Here is a 17,195-nt window from a genome sequence, read left to right as displayed (position 1 = left end):
ACAGGCCTAAGATTCCTCACTCTCAGCAACAGCAGAGTCCCAGAGATGGTTGCAATTTAAATCTAACCTGCCAGTTGTCCGAATACCAAAAAGGCACACTATTTCTTAATGTAGTGTATGTTCACACAGCAGCAGCAGCAATTAATCTCTCATTTCTATAGGGCCATATAAGAGCTCAACTGATTTTGTAAGATATAAAAACATGGATCTCAGCCTGAAAGCATAAGATGTTTTAATGCCCCAAGCCATGTTCCCTCTAAGGTGCGCACCTGTGCAGGAGGCCACCAAGGGCTGCACAGGTGTGCACACTGCACTCAGGGGCATGGGGTGTGCAGGGCTGCAGTGACTCTCCCCAGCTGCAGCAGCCCCAGGACCCGGGGGGGGGGGAGAGAGACTCTCCCCCAGCTCAGGTGCCACTGTGGAAAGAAAGGGTTGGAGGGAGTCCTCTCTCCCCACCACAGCCCTGGGAAGCCTGCACCCCAACCCTCATCCTCGGCCCTACTACAGAGCCTGCACCCCAACCCTCTGCCCCAGCCCTGAACCACCTCCCACACTCCGAACCCCTCGGCCCCATCCCTGCCACACATCACCTTCATACTGGTGCACATAAAATTCATTCTGCACATGGATGGGAAAAATTAGAGGGAACATTGAAGGGAATATTTTTGAGACTCTGATAGGATATTAGGGTTTGGAATGGAAACCCCTCCGAAGTCACTTGCTCTGGCAAAGCAATCAAAGAGGTTTCTACTGATTCCTCAGTCTCCCAAGAGAAATGTTAGCTCCAGAATGATTATAATGCAGCAACAAGTTACACAGTTTTGTTAAATCACCAAAGAGATTGTTGTTCCCTGTTGGAAGTTTTACCCCTCTGAAACCCTCAATGTTGTGGGTAGCAGATATTACTTCAGCATGGTGTAATACGGTCAACACACAAGAAACGTGGCATCAACACAAGGAAGCAGCTTCTTTTATACACGGTGTGATTCTTAATGAAAGATGTTCAAATCTGATAGGGGGTGAGCAAAAAGATCAGTGCCAGAGCATGGCAGCCTGTTAAGTTAACTCTGCTGTTTCCTGTGGCCACACAAATACCAGCAGCCAAGGTCCCTGCTTATTTGGATTTAATCTGTCCTCCAGCAAACAGATCACCACATTCACCCCTGAAATTGTATTTACCTCAATGACCTTCCGCTCTACCTCAGCACCATCTACATAGTAAACATCTGTGATGATACGTGTGACAACTGTGCGCACTTCACGGATGGTTCGCATATGGCGATGCTGGACGTGGCCTCGGGGTGGCTGGGGCAGGTTAAACTCCTCCTCTCCCTGCAACAACAAAATGAACTAATAAATATGAAAGTAAGCCACCCCACTGCATAAATTTTTGTTGTGCAATTCTGTGAGCACCATATTACCAGGAGACAACATTCAAAAAACTGTTTTAACACCAGACTCTGATCAAATTTCTGCCATGATTCCACACACAGGCTTCTCCACAACATTTTTGATTCTGGGCTGCCTCAGGACTGTTGTGCAGAAGACTTCATAAACTGTTCAAGGTAACGGAAGCCCAATCCGTTACATAATACTCGAAGCTGGAAGCCCGTGCTGTTGCAGAAGTGAGGCAGTTGCGTCAAGTAATCCACTATCTGTGCAGTGTCCCTCATAACCAATGCAACTGTTGCATGCAAAGTGGTTGAGTTACATCTGATATCACAATAGTCTAGGACAGCGGTTCTCAAACACTTTAGCAACCTGAGGACCCCCACTTTTATTTAAAAATTCTCGGACCCCCAAGCCTACTGATGTTATTTACATTTGAAGAAAAAATTCAGTGTTCATGAAAAGCTCTATTAATTTTTTTGTTTATAAACTATTGTACCACAAACATTTTTTATTATTATTTATTAGACAGATACCCAGACACATTTATGTAAGGAACTATTCTAGCTATTTAGATTTAATGATAATAAAAATAAAGAAAACTTCATAAAAAAACCACACAAGCTAACAAAACTTTAATGCAAAGGATGTTGTTTTGCCGAAACAAGATCACAAATGTTTGACTCATTGGTGGAAAGTTGTATTCTTAGATCTGCTTCTACAGTCAGTCGGTTTCTGTAGTTTGATTTCACATATAAAAGTGCAGAGAATGCCCATTCACATAAATATGTTGTGGGAAATGGCATTAAATACTTGAACGCTTTGGTTGACAGTTTGGCATAATCAGGTCTCAGACATAACGAAAAGTCTACCAGACTGTACTGATTGAAAATCAATTTCAAAGAGGTGTCACACGAAAGATCCACAAGGCAATTTTCTTCAGATGAAGTTAAACTTTTGGTGGTATTGACATCTAACATTGAATGGATTGTTACCGGAATCGGGAAGAGGAAAATAATCCCTGAAGTTGTTCTTCAAAACCTGCAAATGTTCAATAAGAACGTTTTGTATTTCATCACACAGCTTTTCTTCAGACATTTCAAGAAAATCATTCAGCATTGGAAATGATTCATACACACAGTTCTGAAGACAAATTGACCATAAAGTCCAATTTTTTAAATCAGCACTTCCACTTTGTCTTCAACTTTAAATATTGGGCACAGCTACCCCTGGTAGGCTCAAATTTAGTCCATTCAAATAGGTGAAAATATCGGCCAAGTACGCTACCATAACTAACCACGAAAAATCACCGATATGCTCACTCAGTTGAAATGTCGTATCTATGAAAAATATTCATATTTCATCATACAACTCAAACAAGCGGTTGAGTACTTTCCCACAAGACAACCAATGCACTTATGAATGTAAAAGAAGCCGTTTATGATCGCTACCCATGTCATCGCAAAGGGCATTAAAGATGCAGGAATTTAGCGGATGAGCTTTCATAAAAAGTTGACCACTTTCACCACCTCATCCAGCGTTGTCTTCAGTTTTCCTGCCATTTTTCCCGCAGCTAATGAGTCTCGTGGTATATACTTATGATTCCACATAGCTGTCGGTATCAGATCCTCAACGCGTGCAATGAGTCTGCTGTACTTTCCTGACATTGCACAAGCCCCATCAGAACGGATTCCTACATATTTTGACCATTTGATTTCATTTGTTATTATGATATTATTCAGATTATTAAACACAGCTTCAGGGGTAGCATGTGTTGGTAATGCATGGCAAAATAGGAAATCTTTGTTAATTTTACTGTCGAATTCGTATCAAATGAATGCCAGCAAATTAGCATTACCAGAAACATCCGTACTTTCATCCAGTTGCAGTGAATAATATTGGCTTTTGTATACCCTTGCAATTAACTGCTCTTTTATATTCACAGACATATCTTCAATTCTACAGGTGACAGTGTTGTTGGATAGTGAGATCAAATTTAAATCTTTTGCAGCTTTATCCCAAAGCATTGCACTGGTCATTGCTTTTGCAGCAGGCAGAATAAGTTTCTGTGCAATAATGTGAGGTTTCCCTGCCTTTGCTATGAGCAGGGATACTTGATAAGAAGCAAACACAGCCTTTTTGTTATCGATTTCTGGCTTGCACATAGTTTTCGCTGCTTGTTTTGGAAAAATTCAAAAGATTGGTTCATATTTTGCTTATATTTAGTTTCTAGATGCTGGTGAAATTTGGCTGGTTTCATGCATTTGTTGGATAATCATTCATAAGAGGACACATTGTGCTTCCTGCCAGTCTTCAGAATCTGAACTTGTAAATCCAAACAATAAATATTCGTCACAGTACTTATGTATTTTGCATTTTAGTTCAAGTGTTTGAGTAGTTTCACTCGAGCATGATGCACCTTCACTTGAGTCACCATTATTTTTACGTTTTAACCAGCGATCCATAACTAAATTATTGGCACGTAAAATAATGTCAAAAAGTGTATAAAAACAGAAAATGCATGTATAATATGATACCACAAAACAAAGGTAAGAACATGAGCTTCAACACACAGGTGCCGACTTCTAATTTTCCCCAGGAGTGCTTAACCCCTGCTCAGCCTCAAGTCCCTTGCCCCTTGCACAGGAAGCTAGGTGATTAAACGGGAACATCCAGATCATATTCAGCTTCTCCTTGAGGTAGTCCAATGGCAAGGGTGCCACAGGACTGGAGTAAACGGAAGGAATCAAAGCTGGATGTGATGGAAACTATGAAAATACCCAATTGGGTCAATTCAATCTGCATAAGTTTATCAAGGAATCTTCTTACCTAACAGTCACATCCAGGGCCCTGTGTCTTCTTCAGATTTGGAGTATGCCAGAGAATCCACCAGTTGCTTTCATTTAAAACCACCACATATTTTCTAGCCCTTATGGTTGTGAAAAAACCTTCAGAATGTGACCCCAATGCTGAGGTCTTCTCAAGTAAGCACACTTCCTTACAATAGTTCTGAGGCTTTGGTCAGTCCATTCCATTCCTCTCACTGGGTTCATCTCAGGAAGAAAATTTAATAGAACAACATTTTAAAGGTATTTCTTTCCAGGAACACTCCATGAACATGCTTATCCATGGCTATTGGATGAAGTCACAGTGATAAGGGCTGGTTGCGTGCAGAAGAGTTCAAACCTCTTCCCTCAAGAAGTTACTTCCACCCCTGCCCAGCAGATAGAGGGAAAGAGGAAATGTATTACCTTACCTGTATCCTGGGTACAAAAAAGCAACAGTCACCAGCCATACACCTCCCCAGGTGACAGATGCCCAACCTTCCACTACACAGCTCTCCCCACCCACTGAGACTACTTCTCCATTGCAGTTTTGGTACATTCAAACTTTAGGGCTGAGGATGCAAAGTAAAACCACCAAATGGATACTGTACTGACTGGAGTATTATTTCCATATCTAATGCAGTAAAGTCTTCAATTTCAGAACCTAGGGGCTTGAAACTACATAAAAGCAACCTGAGCTCTTGCTCATTCTCACCTGGCTGTGCAGAGACTCAGTGTCATCTCCAGGGGCACTCACAAGCTTCTCCCCACTCTCCTCAGTTTGGACCTTGGCATCCTGTTGGCCAGGCCTTTGCCCAGCCATGCTCGTTCCCACTTCTATCTGGCTTCTCACTCCCATCACTGTCTGTGTTGCTGCTGACACAGCTGCTGGGGCCAAAAGAGAACCTCCTGTAGTTTGGACCGCTTTGTTACTGGTGCCAGTCCACATCTGCTGGTCCTTATCCCTCTCTTGGGCTGCCGGAGCCTTACTCAGCTTCTCCTGTGTGCTCTTCCCTTCCTTTTCCAGATCTCTTTCAATATCAACTTCCATAGCCTCTCCCTCTTTTGCGTGGGATGGCGGATGTCCGGAATCCTGCTCTGTGGGCTGAGAAACTTTAATTTCCCCACAAGGGGTGTGCTTCTGACCCTGTTGCCAAGCTTCAGGATCATCATGCTGTTCTTCCTCCTGTGTGCTTGGGAAACTGAACAGGTTCCCCCTGCAAACCAAATCACATGAAGATCAACATTAAGATGTTCAAAGCAATGGGTGCCCAAGCACCCACCACACGCAAGCAGGACTCCCCGTGGCTTTTTATGTGATGTTCATTTAATAATCTGTCGGGAGTGCATAAGAATCACTTAGTTTTATGCATTGGGAACAGATTAACTGGTGGTTCTGCTACACCCTTCCTGTAGCTAAACACAGCAATGTTCCCATAAGTGCCAATGTTCCTTTGAAATGTCAGCACCTCCAAAGTGACCCAACCCGTGGCAAAGATGACACTTAGCACAAACTAAAGCATTAACTGAAGTGTGTTTTGCTCCAGGTATCCGATACTAACTAGACACAGCCCTACTGGTAGTTATCCAATCTTCAGGAAGCATCACACTTTACTGTACCGTTCCTTTGGTGTTACAGTGGCTAAGGACAATGAGAAAGGTAACTGGGAGACGACGTAGAGGAGCAAACACTAATATTTTCTCAAGTTTTGACTAGACTTTATCTACCTTTTGCTGACTGGCCATTTGCCCCAACCTACTCCCACACTGATTCTCAGTCTCTTCACCTCAGCCTCACGTCACACATACCCCTCTTTTCTCCTGCTCTATCTCTGTCACCCCACTCCCTTTCCTTGTATTGCCATTTGGCTAAACCCCATTACACCCCCACAAAAAAAAAAAAGGTAGTGAAACAAACATGGCATTTGCTAGTATCTCATCCTTTTGTCTGTCTTGTCTAGATAGACTAATCTTCTCAGGGCAGGGACTACCTACTGCTCTGTGTTTGTATAGTGTCTAGTACTATGGGGCCTCAATCTTGGTAAGTCCATAGGCACTGCCATAACAAACATGATTAATAATGCTGTACACTATGTATGTTAATCTGCTGTATGTGAGAGCCCATACCCCTGTAATCTCACTCCTCAATCAACAGATGTCAAGCAAGGTGCAGGAGTGAAAAGCTTCTGGGTGCTAGTGGCTTACACAGTTATACTGCATTGTCATCTAACAGCTACCAGTAAGCATCTCTAACACCCTTTCAATTTAATTTGGTGATAGCCAGCTGCATGTGTGAGGAAAAAAATGACTTGGAAAAAACAAGAAACAATAGCTGATATGGTAACAAATAAGACCATGCAATTTTTGGCAGGATAAGCAAAGGGCAGGGAGGCAATAGCCCTTGTATGGATGGCTTCTGAATGACCCCACCTACAACACTGTCTTTGGCTCTGGGCATCTCACCCAGCTGTAACAGCAGCAATCCTCACATCAAACTTCAAAGCTAGAGAGCACAGCTTGGTTACTGCATGACCCACACCTACCAGTCATATTACTCAGTACATGCACACAGTGCCCCCCCATCTTTCTCTAGAGGTCACCCCAGAATCAGTGACACAGCACAGGGCTCCTAAAAGGGACATGGGACCTCACTACAGGGCCAAACAAGAATAAAATGCAAAGCTCTATACCTAAATGGAGAAGCAGGAAGATCATGACCTCTGGCCTCATCCTCTCGTCGTACTTCACAGACACGACTAAACACAGACAGTCTCTTCTGTGAGCTAGTTGTACAGATTAAAGAAACAGGTCACAATCACAGGAACTAGGAAAGTACTGTCATTGGAAAGGAGAAATGTCTAAAATCACTAGAACCAACAAAAGACTGGCCTTTAGGCTGATTAATTTGTTGTGCCATAAATCATGAAAGCAGTTGGAGTTGGTCAGAGCTCTCCTGGGTCAAGAGACAACTCACAATTGTAAAAAGTTGTTGCCTACTTCCTTTGTCTCAGCCCCTTCTTGCCAGCCAGGAGAAACTCAGTAGCTTGAGATAGTGCAATAAGCATGATGTCAGCATTACACTAGCTTTCGAGAAAGTATGGTATCATTGTCCAGTACTCCCTTGCTGCCACAAGGTGGCGATATTAGATAATTTGCACCTTACATTTTAATATCCTCCTCTTCCCAGTGTGAGCTGATAAGAGCTTTCATGACACAGCAAAAAACAAAAAAAAAACAAAACAAAACAAACAAAAAAAACCTGAGATGACAAGCTCACAACACACCTGAAAGGTCAAACTCACCACACAACTAGAAAGCTTCCCCACTCTCAGAAAAATGAGTGATGGCAACGCTCACACACAGCAAGCAATTCTGTGGCAAAGGTCTCTTAATAGCACTTATTTCAGGATTCCCCTCCCCAAACAATCTGAATCTTTCACAACCAAATCCTGGTGGGCCACCATTTTAGCCCCTCCACTTTTGCCAGGGCCCCATGGGGCCAAGAAAGGTAGGAAGTTAGCAGGAAGCCCCCAAGCCAGAATAAAATGGCAGGTGGGGGCACCTGAACCAAGGCAAGTGCCTTGCGTCAGAGGCATCACTGCAGGAGGCAAGGGGTTAAGGCAAAAGCAGTGGCTGAGCCAGCTCCATGCTGCTGGGTCTCATTTTTATTTTTCCTGCTGTTGGTAGATGATCATTTCTCTCATTACCAAGAACTTTGCGTTCAACCACTCTGCTTGGCAACAAGCAGTAGTTACCTGGCAACAGCCCCAGCAACAGCTGAGGATCCATTTTTCCTTTCACTGGCTGCAGGCTCTGAAAGAGATGGGGGAGGGGAGAAAGAATCCTGTTAGCATCACACCTGAACAGCCTTCCTGCCCCCATGAGTTCTGCAGCTAGAGGGATTGAGCAACAGAAGAGAAGATAGATACGAAACCATCCTATCCCCCCCTCAACCAGCCATTTCAGCTACCCACTACAACCCTCAGCCTGTATGAATACTCGAGCATATTACACAGATTGAGCAGCATTCAGATACTGAAGTTACACTTTTCTCAAGAGAGCCAACTGGGATCACATCTCCTAATTGCCCCCCAACTCTGTTGAAACACACAAACCTAGCTTCCTGCCGTAGGAATGTCTCCCTCCACCTGGAAGTCCCTCTGCTTCACTGCAATGCCAATGAGACATGAGCTCCCCTCCCCCACCTAAGTGGGGTCTCTATACCCCTCTCAGATGCAGGACACACTATTTTCTTAGAAGTTACTGTGCAATGGAACTAAAAAAAGGATTCCTGTGAGAGGAGGCCAGCAGCTCTCCAAACTAATCTGATTCCAAGCCCTTGTCAAGTGACTGGCATTGGGTGGGGTATCCCTGGGTGAGGAGTCAGTCAGCACCTACATATTCCCCAGTTTTCCATTCCCTTACTTTCCAGACTGAAGGGCAGACTCCCCTCACTCTCCTCGCTCACAGGGGTAGCTAGGTTCATTCGAAGACTCAGTTTTCCATCAGCCTCAGGAGCTGCATCAGAATCCCCCTTTTCACACTCTTCCAACACATCTGCTGATGCCATAGCGCTCTCCACAGTGACATCATTGGTCCCAATACTGCCCTCTGCTGTGACATCGCTGGTTATTATGGTTCTATCTGGGCAGCTGCCATCCACTAAAATGAGAAAGGAAAGAAGGCACAAAATACAAAGTGAAAATAGCCAGTGTAGTGTTTGCTACATTGGGTTCAGCTCCCTGTGGGTGCCTAGGAGTGGCGCAATTGTATGCTTCAGTGGCAAATAGCATAGCAGTGGACATTCCTATCAGGCTGCCCTTAAGAATGTGTCAGGGATTCAGTTCTGTAGTAGTGACAACAGCCTTAGCCAAAGGCCAACTAGTTCCATCATCCACTACAGACACCACTATAGAAGTCAACTACTAAGTCAGACATCACATGGGATGCTGCCTGATGAGGCAAAAAACAGTATATACAGGAAATGATCTTGCCATAGCAAAAGGGAAGGATTTGGACTAGGAGGGCCTTTTGAGTCCTATTGCCAGGAGCCTATGACTGACAGCACCATGCATATTGAATTCATGGCAAGACACAAGATAGGCACACCCACCTGTGGTACAGTAGAGATTACATATAAAGGGGGAAATGTTTGGTTGAATGAGTGATGACCAGGGTCAGAGTACCAATGGGAAATTGTGACAGGTGAACATGCCCTGCTCACAGCACAGGGCCAGCCCATACCAGCCCCTAAATTAGGTTTAAGGCTTTAATCAAGTTCTGTATCAAGACTCAAGTCCGCTTCCAAATCTGCTCCCATTTCAAATCGAGGCCATTCTATTCAAACTCACCGATAGGAGTGCTGTGTCTTCTGGGTCCCATTTTAAGCTGCCCAATAAGAGATGGGGTCACACTAGTCAAGGGCTGAATGACATCACCTTCCTTTGGCAAAGTGAAATGAAACAGGGTTCCTTAAAGAGAGATGCAGATTTAGTGATCTGCAGGAGAGGACTGTACCTGAATATACGTGGAGAGCACTGGAGCTCACTAGGGATGGGGACGAATTCATCCTGCTTCTGCAGTGAACTGGGACACCCCAGTGCAGTGTTTGGAGAATAGATTTGGTGAGTGCTCTCCAATAAACAAGTTACTGATCTCAAACAGACTACTCCACTGAATAGCTTTTCTGAATCTAAGGTCTTCACAACTCATGTCTTTCTACCCTACAAATCTGTCATCCCAGAAAGAATTCCCCAGTGGGAGACTTGGGCCACAACCATAGCTTCATACACCTTCCTCCACACTCTAACAAAAGGAGAGATGAATTACGCAAATAAATGTGGGTAGTGGTTATGTAATGTGTAGAAAGGAGTGTTGTGTTCAAGGTATACCTGGCACTGTAACAGAAAAAAGGGTGGAAGAAGAGAGGGCAGGAATGCAGGTTAGGACTGAAGTGCATTAGAAGAGCTGTGTGGGAGGGAAGGAAAAGCTTGAAATAATATTCTGAAGATAAAGCACCATTTTGAACAAGTGCAGAAAGCTTTACAAATCTTAAACTTACACAACAGCTGGCTGCCCTCTAGACAGGTCTAAACACATTGTTGAGAAGTGACAGCTTGACATTTAAAAAAGAGTTAGAGAGCACAGCCACAAAAGTTTCCCTGGATAAAGAAATCTGAGGGAAATAAACTGAGAAAAAAAAACATTGTTGAAAAATGATTACCAACTAATTTTATATTATTTAGAATTTTCAACTACAAGACATAGCTTGCTAGGGATGGGGAAGTACCAGAAACTATACATATTTGGTGGCAATTGAATAATTTAAGGCTGTCACAGCAAAAGGGGTTGCTACCATAGAATCTGATCTCACTGTGTCGCAGAACAAATGGAGCCCTTATGACATGGCTTTCAGAGTGGAATGACAAGATAATCCCCTGAAAGGCAAGTCTCTTTTCTCAAATAAAAGTTTAGGTTTTTTTTAAAATAATGTTTAAGTCACATTTAGATTCAGAAAAGCTATTCAAACCTTCTTGCAAACTGAATTATCTTGGAGAATACACAACTGAGTGCAGCAAGGCTAATGGAGCATAAGAAATTCAAGAAAATTATTGTTTCATTACTAAGAGTTCTTCATATTTGACTTATATTCAATAACTATAAAAAAAGTTGTTACAATGCTTTAAGAATTAAGGATGGTTAAGGCCTTGTCTACAAGACAGTTTTGTAAGCAAAAGGCAGCTTTTGTTGACAAAACAGTGGAGGTATACACACTACAATGCTCCTCCTGCCGACAAAACTCTCCCGCTTTGCTTTGCAGACAAAATAAAATCAAGTTAGATTGATAAAGCATCAGTGCAGACACTGTTCATTACACAGCTGTAACTGGCCTCCAGAAGGTATCCCACAATGCCCACCGTGACTGCTCTGCTCACTGTTTTGAACTCCGCTGCCCTGCGCCCAGGTACACAAGCATGTGCCCCTCCCCTTTCAAAGCCCCAGAAAGTTTTGAAACTGCTCAGCCTGGAAAGTTCACATAGCTACTGCCCAGCTGAGCATGCTGGCTCCCAGCAGCAAATTCACTCCTGCCTGGACTACAGGGGAGGGGGTGGATTCCTGGGGCTGTGGGAGAACTCTGAAGGAATCATGGAATCAAAACATCAAATACGGAATCCTGCTCTCCCTGACACTAGGACCACAGTGGCAGGGAGGCAGGACAGATTGCTGCAGGCAGGAGGGGGGCGGGGGAAGAGACTCCTGATATGCTGTGCAGAGCCAGGGAGGGAGGTGGGGGCTGATGTCAGGGTTGGGAAGACAGGTGGACACCAGCTGTCTGTGCACCAGTTTCTGGCTCAGGATTGGTTGCTTCTGGCTGCTGTCTGAACTTAGAGAGACAGCATGCCACACTCTCCCCGAACACACACACACACACACACACACAGTCTCTTGCTCTCAAACTCTCTCTCACACACACACAAAGCCCACAGAAGTGTGTTAGTGTTCAGCAATGTCAGCTGATCATATTACCAAGTGCTACTTTAAAAAGTGATTTACAATGTGTTACTTTTCAGGCACACACAACAATCATTACATGGTTCCTAGCATGGTGCAAAGAAACGATGCCAGCCTCAGCACACTACAACACCACACATTACTGTGGCTCAGTGTTAATATGCTCCTTGAAGGCATCCCACGCCAAACAGCCCACCTCTGGGCTCCCCTTTTAGCCCTGTGTTCATAACACACAGCACAATACTGAACACCATGCAGGATCCAGGCTCTCTGACAGAGATGGCTGGCTCGCAGGTTACCAGGGCAGTTGAAAAGCGGCTAGCAACCTAGTAAGATAGCCATGGAACGATGGGATTGAGCAACCTTCATCATGTGATGCTGTACCTGCCCCCACAAAGCATTGCAACCCCTCCCAAAGCACCCTGTGACCAGTTGCACAGTGGGATAGCTATCCACAGTGCACTGCTCTATGTTGATGCAAGAGCTGCTATTGTGGATGTGTTCCACTGACACAAGATGCATAGTGTGGAGATGCAACAGCAGTTTAATTACACAGTGACTGTATGTTGGTGTAATTTGTGTTGACAAAACTCTGTAGCATAGACAAGGCCTAATTCAATAGTAGCAGAGTAAAAACAAAATCAGCCACAAATTACCTGACAATCACAATGACTACTTAACCACACTGGGGATAACAGCTGGGAAAATATGGTTCCTAACCTATTCTGGAATGTTATTCTCCAAGATGTGTTGCACATGTCCAGTCCATTCCACTCAAGGTGTGCACACCCAGTGTGTCAGATGAGATTTTTCTTTTAGCACAGGGGTGAGCAAACTTTTTGGCCTGAGGGCCACAACGAGGTTGCAAAACTATATGGAAGACCGGGTAGGGAAGGCTGTGCCTCCCCAATCAGCCTGGCCCCCTGCCCCCTCCCACTTCTCACCCCGACTGCCCTCTTCAGAATCCCTGACCTATCCAACCCCCCCACCCCTAATTGCCCCCCTATCAACCCCCCCTTCTCCCTGTCCCCTGACTGCCCCAACCCCTATCCACACCCCTGACAAGCCCCTGTCCCCTTACCATGCCGGAACCAGCCATGCCACCGCACTGCCCGGCAAGAGCGGCGGGCCAGAGAGCTGGCGATGCAGTGCAGCGCGCTCAGGCTGCGGGGGAGGGGCCAAGGGCTAGCCTCCCCAGCTGGAGCTCAGGGGCGGGGCAGGACGGGCCTGCGAGCCATAGTTTGCCCACCTCTGCTTTAGCACCACCTATCAGAGCAATGCATAGACCTTCACTTCCTCATAGTGCTGCACAATGGTATAAAGGGCAGAGCTTTCCCCGACTCTGCTTAGTTTCCTCTTACCAGACAGACTCCAGTATAGAGGGGAAGGAGGGTGGGTCGTGGAATGGACATGCACAGCACATCTCAAAGAACAACAGTTACAGGACAAGTTAGTAACCGTTTTTCTACAATTGACTGCACACGTCCATTCCACTTCAGAGGATTTAAAAGCAGTTCAATCTGGAGGTGGGATCGGAGTCTACCTAAATAATGATTGAAGGACACGTCCAAATTTGGCATGGTCTCTAGCCTGTTGAGAGATGGCACAGTGAGATGCAAAAGAATATACTGATGACCAAGTTGCAGCTCTAAAAAAGTCCTGTATAGGTATTTGAACTAGAAATGCTACAGAAGATGCTTGTGATCTCACTGAGGGCAGTCTCACTCTGCTAGTGTAGTTACACTGGCAACGCTGTAGCATAAACATATGCAGGAGGAAATCTATAACGAGATTCTTTGTGAGGAGACTGGATCCTATCCATGACTATCACGAACTGTTGAGGATGACCTAAACAATTTAGTCCTGTCCAAGTAAAAAGCTAACACTCTCCTGACATCCTGAGTGTTAAGTCTCTCCTCATCCTTACGAGTCAGAGGCTTAGGAAAGAAAGTTGGTAAGTATACTACTGATTGATGGAGACGTAAGAAACCATTGTGATGAGAAATCTTGTGAGGACAAGGTACTTACGCCCTCATCCAAAAGACTGTATATGGCTGGTCAGATACTAGGGCTCTCAATTCTCCTGATTACCTCATAGAGGTAACTGCCACCAAAAAGGCTGCCTCCATTCAAAGAGGAAGCAACAGGTGGCTAGCAGTTCAAAGAGTGGACCTTGCACCATTGTTAAGGTTTAAGTCTTGAGGAGGAATAGGACCCTCTACTTGGGGATATAACCTGAACAGATCCTTCAAAAACCTGAGTGATGGGGGATTGGAGAAAAGTGATTGATCATCAAGTGCAGGGCGGAAAGCGGAGATAGCTGCCAGGTGAACCCTGATGGAAAGACCATGTATAACACATAATCCAGAACATGCTGTATAGGTGCCAGACGGGAGAAATATTTTTTTTGCCGAGATCACGAGAACCATTTTCACTTAGCAAGTAAATGTACCTAGAAGGTTTACTGCTATTCATGAGTAAATTCTGCATATCCCTTGAACACCTGAGGCATTAATCATGGAACATGCAGGCTGTAACATGAAGGACAATTAGGCTGGGATGAAGGAGACTACTGTGGTCATGTGAGATCTGGTGTGGCTCTGGTGTTAATGTTAATGAAGCGCTGGTTGCAAGGCTCAGCAGAGTGGAAAACCAATACTGACAAGGCCATGCCAGTGCTGAGGAACATGAGAGCACGTTCTTTAACACTACTCTGGGAATGAATGGAACTGGAGGGTAAGCATACATAAGTTTGTCTTTCCAAGCAACAGGAAAGCATCCATCCGGGACCCGGGACCGTGGCCTGATCTTGAACAAAATTAGTGACACTTTCTGTCGTAATGAGCTGCAAATAGGTATATGTGGAGAACCACCCCTCCCACCCCACCCCCACCAACCTGTGGTAGTATGGGTCCAAACACTTAGGAAATGGGATAACTAGTTAGAAAAAACAGGGCTAGGATATAAGGTAAACTGGTAAGCTGTCCTCAAACCAGGCAGTCAAACAGACTGCATAGCATTCTCAGGCTGTCTGGATGACTCTCAAAGCAGATGAAAAATGAGGGGGAGGGGGATAGTCTCTTCCTATGACTCTTCCAGTCACACCAAGACTGGTCAGGTTACATAGGGAAAAAGGGTTGGTAACAGTAAAATGACTGAGGATGGAATTGCTTCTTTTTAGGGAGTGAAGCATAAATCTCCGAAGACTTCACAGTATCCCTTGAGACGGCAGAGTTTATCGTCAGTCTCCCGGGGGAAAAAGGGCTAGACCCTCAAAGGAGAGATCCACAGGTGGTCCAACAGACTATCCAGGAAGACCTGATGACTGGACCCATGAACACTTACATATTGTGACAGCAGATGCCATGGCAACAGTTACACTCTCTCTCTCCAGGCTGCTTTGGATGAGGCAGAGGTCCTAGCCACCAGCTTTCCCTCATCCACTACTGCCTGAAACTCTTATCTGGCATTCTGATAACATGTCTGCAATTTTGAGAACATTGTACCAGAGGGAGAAATCTTATCTTCCCAGCACGGCTTGCTGGTTCAGGATATGGAATCCACGGCTGTAGATGAGTCTCTTTGCCTCTCAACTTTGGGTTAGAAGCAGGCTGCCAGTCATGCTCTTTCTCATTCACTGCCAAACCACCAAGCACTCTGGTGGTGGTGGGGTGTGTGTAAAAGTGGTCATACCCCAGTCAGGAGCCATGGTACCTCCGTTCAATCCGTTTGACCACTGTTGATAGAAAAGATGGTGTTTTTCACAAAGCACTCCTGGAATGGCCTTGTTTATGGGGACAGCAATGCAGGAGGGCCCTGTTGAAACCAAAATATCCACCACACGACGCGAGTTCTCCTGAACCAGCTCCACTTGTATGTCTGGAGGCCACCCTCTTCAACAGGTCCTGATATGCCTTGTAATTATTCTGAAGAGGTAAGGCCCCTGGACACTACCACCTCATTGGGGAGGATGAGGAGGAAGCCAAAGCAGATTAAGGTGGAGCCTCCAGTAACTTCTCCAATGGAGGTTCCACTGGGGCAGTTTACACGTGCTCAGTACCCAGTTCGGTACCAGCAGTGACTCTGCACGTCTCATAGCATGCACTATCCTGGCATTAGGAGTACGGTGAGGGGAGGATCTGATGGTGGGAGGAAACCCCAATGAGTTCCAATATGGCCATTGGGAGAGCACTGGGCACCAACCTCTTCCATACCAATGATCCATGTTCCTCAACCAATGAGGAACTCCTGCTGGAAACCAAGGGCAAAAATCCCAGGATGGAGAGTGACACTTCCTATCCAGAGGCTGATACACATGACAGTACTGAGGAAAGCATACTAGGCTTGTCTCTTGGCAGTACCAGGCAAAGAGGTGCAGGAGGGAGCGAAGCCAATCATGGTACTGATAGTTGATCTTTTCTGGAAGATAAGTCAGACTAAGGGTTTATCAGTACCAGACAAGATGTCTCCTGAACCACTGGAGAGGCCAGTACTGAGAGGCACAGGAGATTCCAAGCAGCTGCATATGCCTCCAGGGTTGTTGGCACAGAGGTTCCCTTGATACGGCTGCTATTGCATTGAAAGGTTGGCACCATGAAGTGAGAAAGTGCTCCAGCAACAGCTGGAGTCAACCACCCCACCTGAGGTGCTATCAGCACCAGGGAGTGTCTCCTCTCTGAGGACACTCTATCCAGTTTCTCAGCTTCTTTGCTGGTTGATGGTGTTGGAAACCTTGATCTTTTGGAAGACGAGTCCTTCTAAGCATCCTGCCAATGATTCTTCCTTGGCACCAAGAAAGGAGAGTGGTGCTGAGACTCAAACGTTCAGAGGAGCACTTCTTATTGAACACTCAGTCCTCACCCTGAACAGAAAGTCTCTAAAGGTGAACACAAGACAGCCTCCATGAGAAGGTGACAAAGCCTTACCTTCCTATCTTTTCTAGTTTGGGGCATGAAGTCCCTGCAGATCTAGTACTGTCTCAGATGACCCTTGCCAAGGCACTTTAGACACTAAGAATGCGGTTCACCCATTTGCATAGATTTTCTGCAACCAGTGCAAGGCTTAAAGCCCAGAAACTAAGGCATCCCCAGGTACTGGGCATCAGGATCCAGAACAAGTGGGACTCTGCAAGAACTACTAAACTATGTTTAATCTATACTTACTATACAATTACTAAAATCATGTACCAACTATATACACAAGAACAATTTCCTTGAGAAAAAACACTTGTAGAAGCAAGCTAACACTTTGACTACTGACCACAGGGATCACGAAGAAACCATCACGCAGCAGTACAAGGCAGCAGATGACACATGCACTGCCTTGACAAGTACTACTAAGGGGAAATTCTCTGACACTGGTGCACCTGAAATGAAATGGATATGCACAATCAAGCGCAATCACAAAGAATTTCTGATCCAGTATCTTACTAGTATTAAGGCTACTACCTCTTTTGCAATGTTCAGCCAA

At 45.1% G+C, this 17,195-nt stretch overlaps 1 protein-coding gene across 13 annotated transcripts in view; it reads right to left on the bottom strand.

The window, feature by feature from the left end:
* The window catches only part of TP53BP1 (tumor protein p53 binding protein 1), a 64,866-nt gene that overhangs the window by 17,091 nt on the left and 30,580 nt on the right, over positions 1-17,195 (bottom strand). For all 13 annotated transcript variants that reach the window (XM_043493897.1, XM_038418572.2, XM_043493894.1 and 10 more), the window contains 6 exons: positions 9,566-9,685; positions 8,640-8,876; positions 7,970-8,027; positions 6,905-6,997; positions 4,930-5,431; positions 1,180-1,332 (listed from right to left, as the gene is read on the bottom strand). In XM_043493897.1, the coding sequence (XP_043349832.1) occupies positions 1,180-1,332; positions 4,930-5,431; positions 6,905-6,997; positions 7,970-8,027; positions 8,640-8,876; positions 9,566-9,685 (1,163 nt within the window). The remainder of the gene's footprint in view (positions 1-1,179; positions 1,333-4,929; positions 5,432-6,904; positions 6,998-7,969; positions 8,028-8,639; positions 8,877-9,565; positions 9,686-17,195) is intronic.

This window comes from Dermochelys coriacea, chromosome 10, assembly GCF_009764565.3.
Source record: "Dermochelys coriacea isolate rDerCor1 chromosome 10, rDerCor1.pri.v4, whole genome shotgun sequence".
Lineage (NCBI taxonomy): Eukaryota > Metazoa > Chordata > Testudines > Dermochelyidae > Dermochelys > Dermochelys coriacea.
The sequence above is the reverse complement of the archived record's forward strand: the minus strand, read 5'-3'. Positions and strand labels throughout refer to the sequence as shown.